At 43.8% G+C, this 13228-nt stretch overlaps 1 protein-coding gene across 2 annotated transcripts in view; it reads left to right on the top strand.

Moving 5' to 3' along the window:
• LOC147022370 (Y+L amino acid transporter 2-like) overlaps window positions 1–13228 on the top strand; it is a 106221-nt gene that overhangs the window by 30467 nt on the left and 62526 nt on the right. For both annotated transcript variants that reach the window (XM_085893214.1, XM_085893215.1), the window contains exons 4-6: window positions 5951–6076; window positions 10137–10281; window positions 11726–11849. In XM_085893214.1, coding sequence (XP_085749340.1) covers window positions 5951–6076; window positions 10137–10281; window positions 11726–11849 — 395 coding nt within the window. The remainder of the gene's footprint in view (window positions 1–5950; window positions 6077–10136; window positions 10282–11725; window positions 11850–13228) is intronic.

Raw genomic sequence — 13228 nt, 5'->3', positions numbered from 1 at the left:
AGGAACGCCCTAAGGTCACCGTACGACATCAAATCAAAGACCGTACGGCACACACATGTTTTCGGTCTCCACAATTTATAAATACGCCGTGCGGCTACCCGAAAAATAACAAGGACAAATGTGTCCAAGAGCAGCGTCCAAAACGTAAAGGTTTTGTCGGCTAAAAAAATATATATATATATATATATATATATATATATATATATATATATATATATATATATATATATATATATTTTAAAAACAACAACAACAACTTCCGATATTTCGTCATATGTTTTCATTAGGCCAATAGTGACACCCGTCATAATGTATTTACGTATTTACGATATATCGTGTATTTACGAAATTACAATACGATAAATGGAATAATCTTTAAATAGTAACGTGAACTTTTCGAAATTTTAAAGCAAATGTCCGAATATATTTAAAAGTTCATGATAGACGCTCTCAAAAGGAACCGGCTATGTGAGGATGTGTACATGTGCTCAGTATATAAGGCGATCCGGATCTTGTATATACAAGAGCCGAGTCCGAGAGATTAAGGTTTTGTCTTCACAAGAAGAAGAAGAAGAAGAAGAAGAAGAAGAAAAAGAAGAGGAAGAAGAAGAAGAGGAACAACGCCTAGCTCTCTATGGCTGCTAAAAACATATGTGACTGCTACATTGTGTGACGGTGGAAATACTGCGGCCGCTTTATAATTGCTAGTGCCCATACATTTTGTAGACCCTCTGGCTGCCGAGCCAAATGTGACTTTGGCCTTACCTCATGTTTTCACCTTCATTTGTGATGTTTGTTTTTTTTAATCATCTTGTGATTTAATTAATAACAAAAAAGCAATCCGATCACGTGGCGTGACGGACTGTCGGGCAAGGATTGAATTTCACAGCAAACCCAGTTGTAATTTGGAATATCCATGATTACGTCAGCCCGATGCGTTTGATGAAAGTGATTGTGGTTCTGCGGGCATCATGTTTAATGAGGTGCCCTGGGGGCAGCGCTCTCGCAGAGTGCGTGAGCAATCGGAACCCAGGCCGGAGCATGAGCTTGTGTGGATCTTTGGATGTGGTGATTGTACCAGTTTACGTACAATACACCGCCACCGAAGGTCATTTACTCATCTTATTTTACCTTAAACATGGGGAATTTCAGTTTAAAGTGTCTTGAAAGTGGGTTTTCTCTGGGTCCACAAACGGATTAATTCACTCCATTATTTCTTATTGGGAAAATATTTTTGGAATCCGAACTTTTTGCAATCCGAACAGCCTCCTGGAACGAATTAAATTGGGATTTTGGGGCACCACGGTATAGACAAACACCTATACTCCGATCTCTAGCGGTAGCGCACGGTGGACGCACGGTCGACGCAGACTGCCACGGAGGCCGTACATAGGTGCACGGCAGGCGTAGGGGAACCGTGCGTCGACCCTGCATTGCCCACAGGTAGTCACACAGACTGCAAGGCCACCATACGGCGAACGTGGAAATACTGCGGCCGCCGTAATTTTTTGGGGGTTGGGAAAATTCATTTTTCATTGAGAAGAGCTTACGGCAGCCGCACGAATAACGCAAGCCCACCGTACGCCCTACGTACGGTCGACGTGGAACACATCTACGTCATAGCTTGGCTTGTCGAATTGCTACGGCGAACGTAGAAATGAAAAAAAGTTATAACTGCACGCTATAATTCCACGGTGACCCTACAGCCTGTAAAATATAGCCAAAGGGCGTAGGGCCTCCCTGAGGCCACCTCAGTTTCTCTGCGGCCGCTGCACGTTTCTGTCAATTCAGAGGGCGTACGGCCGCTGTATCCTCGCCGTAGAGCAAATGTGACCTAGGCCTTATTGGGGGTTGACTTACAGCTAAACAGACATGGGTGCCTAACAGATCATTCAGGGGGAGGTGAGGGGGAGAATCGTCTCGCTCACCAGAAAATCGTCTGTGAAGCGAAAACATCCTGAAAATGCGTGCGTGTCACGTCCATCCTCAACACCCAGCTTTGCCGTGCACCGTCTCGCGGGGCAGCCTTGAACGCCAGTCAACGTCTGGAGGGCACCGAGATCGTCTGTTGTGGGTTTAGGCCCTGGTGTTGTTGGTGATCAACCTGAGCCTCACTTGCTGGTGGCACTGGGAAGGATGAATTGTCTCGTTGGCGCTGGTCAGACACCTACACGCGCACCACACACTCGCTTGCCGAAGTACGAGAAGGGTGAATTGTTTCTTCGGCACTGGTTAGACACGTGTGTGTGTGTGTGTGTGTATATATATATATATATATATATATATATATATATATATATATATACATATATATATATATATATATATATGTATGTATATATATATATATATATATATGTATGTATATATATATATATATATATATGTATATATATATATATATATATATATATATATATATATGTATGTATATGTATATATATATATGTATGTATATATATATATATATGTATGTATATGTATATATATATATGTATGTATATGTATATATATATATATATATATATATATATATATATATATATATATATATATATATATATGTATATATATATATATATATATATATATATGTATATATATATATATATGTATATATATATATATATATATATGTATATATATATATATATATATATATATATATATATATATATATATATATATATATATTGTAATAGATTTCCGCCCGTTCAGCGTGCGCACGACCTTTTCAGCCCAATCCAGGCTGTGCGTCCACCGAACGCGCAATCTAGTCGTAGCTTCCTTGGGCGTAGCCAGGCTGGGGCAGATGAGGCAGTTGCCTGAAATATGATCTGGCCTGAGCCCTCTGGCCATCTGAGCTCCCTGGGGAGTAAACTATCAAAGCTACCCAGCAGTGCTCTGAATACTGTTATCTCCACTCCTATCACAATACTGAAATAGGACAGTTCATCTCTTTTCGCCTCATCGCTTTTGGACCTCTGGCTACGCCCGTGGCTTCCAGACAAACGCCGAAATCCAGCTACGGGTGTTTTTAAGACACTATAAACTAGCCAATCCCTCTGTCCATGCGCTACAGGGTCGATCACCGAATTGTCGATGTACCTAATTATTCGCGCGAACAGAGATACCGGGAGTTTATACCTCGACGGGACCTGCACGAAAACGAGCCACTTAAGCGGCTCGTTCTGTATGCGAATGCCGAGCGGTTATATATCGCCAAGTCATGTTAGCCAGTTTATTCCCCGAACGCTCCATGGCAGTCAATGTGAGGAAAGGGTCGCAACGAGCTGGTGACATTCAACAATGGGGGACATTTATTTGAGCACAAGCATGCAAGCAATGAATGAATGGGGATAGGGGACAGGACACGAGCAAAAGCCTACAGTCGATGTCTATTATGCAATGTACATACAGGCACTTAACAACGATTCTACTTAAGGACAAGGCGCAACAGACTTTCATGCAAAACCCAAGAAAGAAAGAACTGGGCTCGTGAGCCTTTAATGTACTCAGGGCCGGGATGACCAGAACAGGCGCTGAGAGACCGGGCCGGCTACCTGGCCACCCTCGTGGTGACTCGATGGGTCCTTTTTATCGGCGACCCCTGGTGTCTCCGGTCGGCCCGGTGCGTCGCGAACGCGCCAGTCGCTTGGGCGGCTTGATGAGCAGCTTGTGCGGTTCTCCTCGGTCGTCCGGCCTTCACTGCGGCCTGGCCTAGCCGACGACGCGCTGGAGGAACGAACGGGTCTCGACCCGGCTTCCTGCTGGCAACCCTTCCACTCCGAACTCCAACGGCTCAACTCCTGCCGGTGGCTCGGCGTCTCTCCAACGGTTCTCAACTAACCGCTCTCCAACCCAGCCAACAACACTTTTCACTCCGAACTCCTTGTCGGCGAGCGATCGCGGCTTTTTATAGCCCCAAGGGGAGGGGCCGCTGTGGGCTTTGCCACCCGAAATCAGCGCCCTCCCCCTTTTCACCTTTGAACCTTCACCCAGGCTGGATCCGCCCCTCTCACTTCCGATTGGCCAGCTTCTTCAGAGGGTAACGCCGTTATGATCCATTTTGCAAGTTATGCTTGCACGCGGACGTGGTTGAAATCACCGGCTTCACGCGGACGTGGATGAAATAACCGGCTTCACGCGGACGTGGGTTGGCGTTGTTGTTATTGTTAAAATAAAAGATCGAGAAAGAATAACGGCTGCACTCAAATATAATAACTGCACTCACTGCACAAATAACTCAAAGATGCACAGCCCGGCACACAAATAATTCCCTTTCTACATTGGTGGGGAAATCTAACCTGGAACACACACTTACTGAAATAACTGACCTCTGGGGAACCTGACTGGTGTTCTGTGAATTTCCACAACTGTAACAATATATATTATTGAGAATTCGCGCCCGCCGGCGTGCGATCGGCCACGTAACTCGAATCGCGGCACGTCGCCCACCTAGTTTAGTTGCTCAGTTTGGTCAGACGGCCAACTCTAGGAAGAGTCTGGGTAGTTCCATATTCTTTCCGTTTCCTAATGATGGAGCTCAATGTGCTCTTGGGAACTTTCAATACTCTAGACATTGTTTTATACCCTTCCCCAGATCTACGCCTCCTCACAATTATATCTTTGAGTTCTACGGACAGTTCCATGGACTTCATCGTCGAGTTTCTGCTCAGACATGCTCTCTCAACTGAGAGATCTAATATCGCAAGGTGTGTTTCTTTATGAAGCATGTTCAATCAGTTGAGATGGTCACAGGTAGACTCCAATCAAGTTGTGGAGGAAATTGGATGTACCTGAGCTCAATTTGGAATGTTATAGCAAAGTGGTTCAATACTTATTAATGCAAGACATTTCAGCTTTTCCTTTTTAATTAATTTGTAAGAATTTCTAAAAAAAACAAAATTCCACTTCGACATTTTGGGGTATTATGTGTAGATCAGTGACGCAATTTTTTAATTCAAACAATTTTGAAATTCAGGCTGTAACCCAACAAAATGTGAAAAAGTCAAAGGGTGTGAACCCACCCTTTTACACTTATGACCGCCTATCCATGAGGAACAAAATATTCACACATGAGATGTCATAGGTCACATGGTTTGGCAGCCATTTTGGATTTTCCTTCAAACCTATATAAAAAAAATCTTCTTTTCCAGAACGGTTGGACAGATTGATGGGAAACTTCACACATGTTCCCTAAGCCTTGGGGATACCAGGGTATTCACGAATAGTCGATAGGTCACATGGTATGGCAGCCATATTGAATTGAGCGAAAATCTTAAAATTTTTTATTTCTCTTGAACCGCTTCATCGACCAATGTGAAACTTCAAATTATGATCTAGTTGTGATGGGGAATATATATGTTTTAAATTTCAACCTGATCGGGCACAATGTCTGGCAGCTAAATTTATTTAATTTTTTTGAATCTGGGTTCTTCTACATTTTAATTTTTTTTGAATAAGGCTCACTTGGCTGCACCTAGATTGGTTTTGGGGTAGAGAAGAAGCAGCTGAACCCCGAATCCTATCCAGGTTCTTCCTGATGGTTTCATCTTTGCTTTTTGCTTGTTTGGATTCCTTCTGATGATTCCAACTCCAATGTAGGACTGTACATATTTGTTCTTCCATTTGATCTTAATTGAATTTATTTTAATCCCATTCTGAATTCAATTGAATAATATTAAACGTCATGGGTCTGGGTCAGGTGTCTGTTCAAAGCGGGGTTGCATCAAAGCGGGACATCTTGGTACCCGGTCATCACCGCCAGCAGTTATAAAGTGGCAGTTCCAATTATGGAACACACCAGTACAAAATACACCGCACAAAACTACACAAACACCACACAAAACAAGTCCTGGCGAGGGTCTGCAATCTCTGCTCTTTTTTCTTGTTTATGTTAAGTGAAAGGTGGTTCACCAATGACACATTCATCTTTTTCCCCCTACAGGCTCTCTGACCTACGTGAACTGCACCTTGGTGCGATATGGTATACGTGTGCAGGACTTTTCAACTTATGCAAAGGTCATTGCCCTCATCGGGATCATCATCGCCGGCATCGTGAAGCTCTGCCAAGGTTCGGCAAAATGCACAGAAAATCCACCTGTAGCTCACATTAGTTTGAGAAAGAAAACCCACTGTGGTTTAAATATAAAAGTCTTACAAATGAAGAAAAGATCCCCTTGTGTAACATTTTAGTCAAAAATAGCCTTTTTAGAACCTAGAAAGTGACATCAAACACAAACACCATGAAGGTGCTGTATCCTGACATTTCATCCCTTCCCCTGCCTCCTCCCACCCCACGTCCCTCGCTCCGGACTCCCACCCCTTCCCTGCAACAGGTGGTGGCTCGTGTATTTATAAGTTATGAATTGTGAAAAAATGACCGTTGGAAACCCCTTGAAAAAAATAGGATCACAGAAGCCGTAGCTTATCTGAGCACTGGCCTAATATTGTAACCCAGATTTGGTAACGTTCTGATTGGTGGGTCTGGAGTTGAAGATTTTTTTTGAGTAGAAGTCTGCCATTTTGAACTACTTAAAGTCATGTGACTGGAACAAGCTTTGCAATTTCCGTTACCAGTCAGGAGAGGAACCTTGCTGCCAGATTGGCCCAGGGGTTTGGCCGGAGAAGTCGAAATAGGAGACGGATGATCGGTGCAGAGTGACAATACCTTATCTGGAATTCCAATTCCAGATTAGCTAAAAATGTGATCCTCTAACATTGGAATTAACCTTTTTAAAAATGTGATCCTATAAAATCATGATTAACCTTGGGAGCTCAGAGGAGGTGGCATCCATTAGCAAGCATCTTGTAGAGCGCTTGCCAAGTGGCTTAAGCACTCGAGCAAGCACTCCAATGAAACGGTGAAGGAATGGCTGTATATACATTAACAGCGAAGATCAGGCATTCATTGATGAGCGTATTCTCGTAATTATTTTAGTTGTACTCAATGAAGTTACACTTTAGGCACACACATTCCTTAATCTTTTCTTCACCATATACAATTCTCTGAGCAGGAGAAAATGTTAAGTTTAGTGCTTTGGCAATTTGTAAATATGGAGAAGGAGGGATCACAACCTTACTTGCTTCAAGTAAATTATGTAAATACGCTTGGTGATATGAATGGGTAATTTCTTTAAATTTAACTCCAGATTTCAACAGTTGTTTTGTCCACCAGCTGCAATCCTAAAATCTGAAGACAATTTCGATCTGCTCTGTTCTTGTGTATGGCACCTTGGCTGCCGGGTAGCTATCATTTCTTGGAAACATGACTGTGCCACTCATGCTGTGCCCCTCTACCACTACACTGGTACTCATTTCGCCAACCTCGGAAGGATGACAGGCCGAGTCAACCCCACCTGGTGTAAATTAAGCCACCAACATAAATTCAGCAACCAATGGGGCTCAAACTCAGGACCCCAAGATCCTAAGCCAACCACTTTAACCACCAAGCTAACACCAGGCTTTACGAATGTCGATTTATATACTTTAATTAGACCGTGAGTTCATTGTGGAAAATAGCTGAGGCTTTTTGAGTGGGCCAAAACAAAATGGCGGATTAAGACCCCCTGCGAAGTGAATGAGGGCTGACCAAGGGTAAGCCTGTTTTTTGTATTAATTTAATAAGGCCGTGAATTATCTTTAAAAGGGTGTTTAACTTTACCCAAATACCCAGTTTTCATTCATGCACTCCCTTGGAGTTCCTTTACGGTGCATGCAAAGGTTCAGGCTCATAGGTTTCATGGTATTGGAGTTATGAAGGACACACACACACACACACACACACACACACACACACACACACACACACACACTGACAGTGTACACTCACATTTATTATTATAGATAATATATCGATGGTAGTGTATCTCACACCGCATCTTGCTTACCACCGAGCGGAACTACTAATTTGAGCATCTGCACCATACACTCTCACTTCACGGCAAGGTTTCGTAATCAGAAGCATGGACTATGATTGTATAATGTCATGGTTTCCTGTTGACTTCCTACTGCCCCATGGCCTTTTTACATGTAATGAAGTGACATGGCAGCGACACCGTGGGGTGATTGCCATCTCCTTCCTCATCGTGCGGTCGGTCAGTCATCGTGCTCGTGTTCTGCCACGTAATGTGCATTGTGTTTCAATCACGGGATGCTCGGTGGTTTCCTTGTATTTCCCATAAGCGTTCCTGGAATTGAACAAAACCAAGCATTTTATTTTATTTTTATTCCCTGCAACACGTGACTTGGCAGTAACTCAGAACCCTGTTTTTTTTCCAAGATTAATGTTTTTTTCAAGACTATTACATCATCATTGTTTTCGAAACGTCGTCTCCTCAATTTGTTCTTCTATCCAATCATCGTCTGAGTTTCCTGCCAAGCAGCAGGTGAATTGTTTTCCTTAAAATTCTGTTCCAGCTTTTGTTTACAATCTTCTCTAGACTTTGTAACTTGTCTATCAATTTCTTTCCGAATAACCTTTGCTTGCAATCTGTCTCCATCTGATAACACTTCCCTCTTTTGCTCATTTATTCATTCATTTTGTATGCAGCCTGTGGCTGCTTGTATCGTTGCTGGGAACGTAGCATCATTATTCTGCTGAATGCAGTGCCCCCTGTAGCTTTGGGCAGAAAGGTATTCAGGATGCAGGCGATAGCTCACGTACTCTTCGCGAAGGACACGGTGTGATCTTTAACGTCCATCAACGAGTGCTGGCAGACGGGATGCCCAGTTTAACATCCATCCAAGGCATGACACACACATTGATGAATCGCCCTGCCTGTTAAACACCAGGATGGCAGTTTATAGCTGGGTCAGGATTTGAACCCAGGCTAGACAGCTTAGAGACAGCTTGCGTATCTCTTGGCTGTCCTCTTTTTTGCTCAGATAAGTCCTTCAGTTTCTTGGAAATCCATGGCTTGTTATTCAGGCAAATTTTAATAATTTTATGAAGGATGACAGAATCAACACAAAACCGAATGAACTCACAGGTAACCGTCACCGACTCGGATTAATTCAGGAATACACTCCAATCTGTGCAAATGAAGCTGCTCAGTGGTGTCGGTGCTCCCAACTCACCGTTCCTTCGTAACCACTTGACACCTTTTTAATTTCTTTTATATGAAGGAAGAAAAGACAATGTTATTGTGGTCAGAGTTTACCAGCTGAAGACAATCCTTCGATGAATATGCACAAGGAAAGTTAAGAGCAGCATAAATACAGCGTTGTATCATTCTTTGTAGGTTGCTAAATTTATTGTTCGTATGTATTGGGGCAAACCAACTACACGTTCTTCTTATGCCCACATACCGACAATACATTCTGCATCTGCAGTGATTAAAATCCCCCAAAATAATTTTGGCTGAATCAGGTAACGAAGCCTTCGGTTCATGCACCCGAAAAGCGATATGTTCACTTGCTATTTGCAACCTTGGTGCACGCACAAAACCCCTGATCTCGATGCACTTTTAACAATTGCATTATGTACCATGTATGTGTTGGAACAGAAGTTTATGAGATGTACCTGCACCCTAATTGTGTGCACCCTTCATACACCCAAGGTCATCGAACACCCAACGATGGGGATAAAGTGCAACAAAGATGTGCTTCATATCTCACCTTGCATTAACTAATTAACTGGTAGCGGATTCGGAAGTATTTGTTCCTTCGAGTGGTATGAACATGCCGATCTTTATTGCAGGAAGACGCTGTTTCCTTGGTGTGCAATACTTTGACCCCAAATTACCCCATTCACAAGCACTCCCTTTTTCCAAGTTGTGTGATTTTTCTTTTTTTGTCCCCCTCTCCTTCACCTCTTTTCCTTTTAAGTCGGTTGGTTTGTTCCCTTCCTGTTTCATCCCTGCTTTCCACTTGCTCTTCTTACTGCGTTTCAATCAGCTTGCGTGCAGCTTGTTCACTCCTCGTGTGTCCTCCCCTTCCCTTTGATCTCACTCACTCTCACTCTCACTCATTTCCCCTCATTTCCCCTCACCCCCCCTCATTTCCATTTTGTTCCATTTTATTCTGTTCTTGCTCTTCCATGAGCCTTGACCATGTATTTAAAAAAATATGCTTTTGGGAGGTTACCTGCTGTATTCATTAGATGAGACTTTTCAATTTGTCCTCATCCTTAGGGAACACGGAAAACCTCCACTCGGCCTTCGAAGGGTCAAACTACCACCTGGGAGGACTGGCACTCGCACTTTACTCAGCCTTGTTCTCTTACTCTGGTTGGGATACACTAAACTTCGTAACTGAGGAAATAAAACACCCTGAAAGGTAATATCTTTGGAAACCAACAGATTATCTCACTCTGCTCACACTCATGGAGGAGTTTATCGATCACATGCAGACCAAGCACATTTGGAGATGTCATTCTTCTAATTCTACTGGGACTACTAGATGAATTACAAGAACATAATTATCAACATCTAGTTACCGATATACATTTATTTTGTCTCGCAAAAGGTTTTGGATTGCAGCATTTTAGTGTGATGCCTGGTGTTGGCATAATGGTTCAGGTGGTGGGCTTTGGATCCAAGGGTCCTGAGTTCAAATCCCGCTCAGCTGTTGAATTAATACCAGGTGGGGTTAACTCGGCCTGTCATCCTTCCGATGTCTGCAAAATGAGTGCCAGCTTGCTGGTATCCAGTATCGGAGTGGTGACCCGTCCAGGATTGTGCCCAATAGCCAAGGAGACTGCTTAGGCAGCACCAACGCTCTGCACAGAGTATGGTCCCAATGGATGGATGGATGCAAGTTTAGTCTGAATCCATCCGTAACTTTTTTGAGACATTCAAAGAAAAATTGTTTCAGTCTGTCTGCCTGTCTGGCAGTCAAACAAAATTAAAAAACATTCCAAACAGACAACTTATATTACTGTTTTTTGGGACATCATACAAAATATCCAAATCCGTCGGAACATACTCTTTACAGAGCGTCGGTGCTGCCGAAGCAGTCTCCTCAGCTATTAGGCACAATCCTGGACGGGTCGTCGCTCTGACGCAGGATATTCGAATGGCTCAATCATGCCAGCAAGCTGGTACTCATTTTGCTGATCTCAGAAGGATGTACAGGCAGAGTCAACCCCAACCTGGTATTAATTCAATTGCCAAACGGGATTTGAACTCAGGACCATTCAGCCAACACCAGGCACGTCATACAGAACACAAACAAGAGGCATGAAGAACTAATGTAACGTGTAAAAGAAGGTTCATCAATGGCAGTAAATGTCCGAAAAAAAAATTAAATAAATTCTGCAACCTTTAAAACCCTTTTAAAAAAAAAAAACAACATTCAATTGAATGATGTTGTTTCTTATGGAGCCTGTGGCTGCTGGTTGCATCATTTCTGACAGTTGGAAAATCAAAGTGTTATTGAAATAAAAGAACAATGCACAATCAAACAAATGTCACCAAGTATTACTGTCCCAAAGCTGGAAAGAGCAGACTTAGCCTCGGGAGACATTTCATCTGTGACCCGTGAACTTCCTCGAGGGCCTCTATTATGTGTGTCATGGATGAAAGTGTCAACTGAAGTCAAGTTTACTCATTCTTATAAGTCACAAAATTGGTCGTGTGGTACTTGTATCAATTTATTTGTGGATGTACTTTTATCGTTGTTGCTGCTGTTCAAATAACGGATCGTCCCAATTGCCTTAATCTAATATATTATCACACAATGGAGGATATACAGAATGATTGTGCCTTTGCTTGTCACACAGGAACCTCCCTCTGGCAATCGCCATCTCGATGCCGATCGTGACCACCATCTACATCCTGTGCAACATCGCATACTACACGGTCCTCGATCAGTCCTCTCTCCTCGCGAGTGATGCTGTGGCTGTGGTGGGTTCAACAGCTTTACAGAGATTTGCACCAAGTCAGTTACTAACCGTGATTACCTAGGAAACCAAGGAATAAGCAATCTCCGGCCATCGTTACAACAGCTTCGTCGCACTTTTCGAGTGCAGTGCTCTTCGATAGTGTTATCAGTTGGGTGTGCACATTTCCATTTATTGCTTCATATTGTTACGTCTGAGGGGGGGGGGTATGGGACGGGTTAGGTTAAGTGTGTCTGCGTAAACCCCTTTTAGTATTCCCTGGAGGCTTGCCGTGACGTCACAGGACAGTGCTGCGGATGGCTCCGCCCCGTGATCATGATTGGCGGAAGGCGACGGCGGAGGGCCAATAAAACGGCTTGATTGGAAGTGACGAGGATTCGAGGATAAAAAGGTTCTGTTTGGGAAAAAGGGGTGGAAGAAGAAGATCGATAAAGAAAAACCGTTTTGGTGGAGGCTGTTGTGCTCGGAGCGTGCTCGATTGTTGCGCTGGTTCGTTCCTGGATTGATCGTGTCTCGTGGCCTTGCTGTGCCTCGTGCCTCACCTCTGTTGGCTCTGGGGTTCTGCTGGCTCGGAGTACAGGGTCGAACGGCGGGCGGACCTGCCTCCCTCTCCTGCTCGCAACTTGGCACCAGAACTGGCTCCCTGGCGGCTGTGAGTGGACTTGGGCTGACACCAGGAGGTCGACAGCACCACGGTGTCTCCTGCACCAGACGAGCACAACGCCAGCTCGTCCGACGCCAATCCAGGGACTGTTGCGTCTACACCACGGGCCAGCCTGACCACCAGGACCAGCTACGTTTTGTGTGTGTGTGTGTGTGTGTGTGTGTGTGTGTGTGTGTGTGTGTGTGTGTGTGTGTGTGTGTGTGTGTGTGTGTGTGTGTGTGTGTGTGTGTGTGTGTGTGTGTGTACCTGGCGCCATAGAGGGTTTGAGATTTGTATATCCATTGGAATTGTTTGTGTTTTCCCCACGCCCGAACCCACACCACCATCCCGTCGAATCGCCCCGGATCCCTCCTCTTGCCGAGTCTTATTATTATTTCTGTTAGAGAAATAAACATTATTAACTCAGTGAAAAGCGACTCGTGCCACCTTCCTCGTCCCGTTTGCGGTAGAGCGATTAAAACCGCCATCTTTGGGTTATATAAAAAATAAACCGCCTCCATCGTTTCGGCTCGTTCTACGTTGGCGGGACTGTTCAAGTCCCGTGGACGTCACATTGGTGTCAGGAGTGGGATGTTCGAACCCCTCTAAATTATATTTGGTATCGGGAGAATATACCAGGACTGAAATCTCGCCACGAATTGGAATATAAAATTACTACAGAAAAGTGCGCGAGCGCGGGAAAATTTTGGCGGGAGCTTTCAAATTAAATTTAATTGGTG

Source organism: Eptatretus burgeri, chromosome 8 (genome assembly GCF_056783735.1).
Source record: "Eptatretus burgeri isolate ZD-2024b chromosome 8, Ebu_testis_v1, whole genome shotgun sequence".
NCBI classification, from domain to species: Eukaryota; Metazoa; Chordata; class Myxini; order Myxiniformes; family Myxinidae; genus Eptatretus; species Eptatretus burgeri.
The sequence above is the reverse complement of the archived record's forward strand: the minus strand, read 5'-3'. Positions and strand labels throughout refer to the sequence as shown.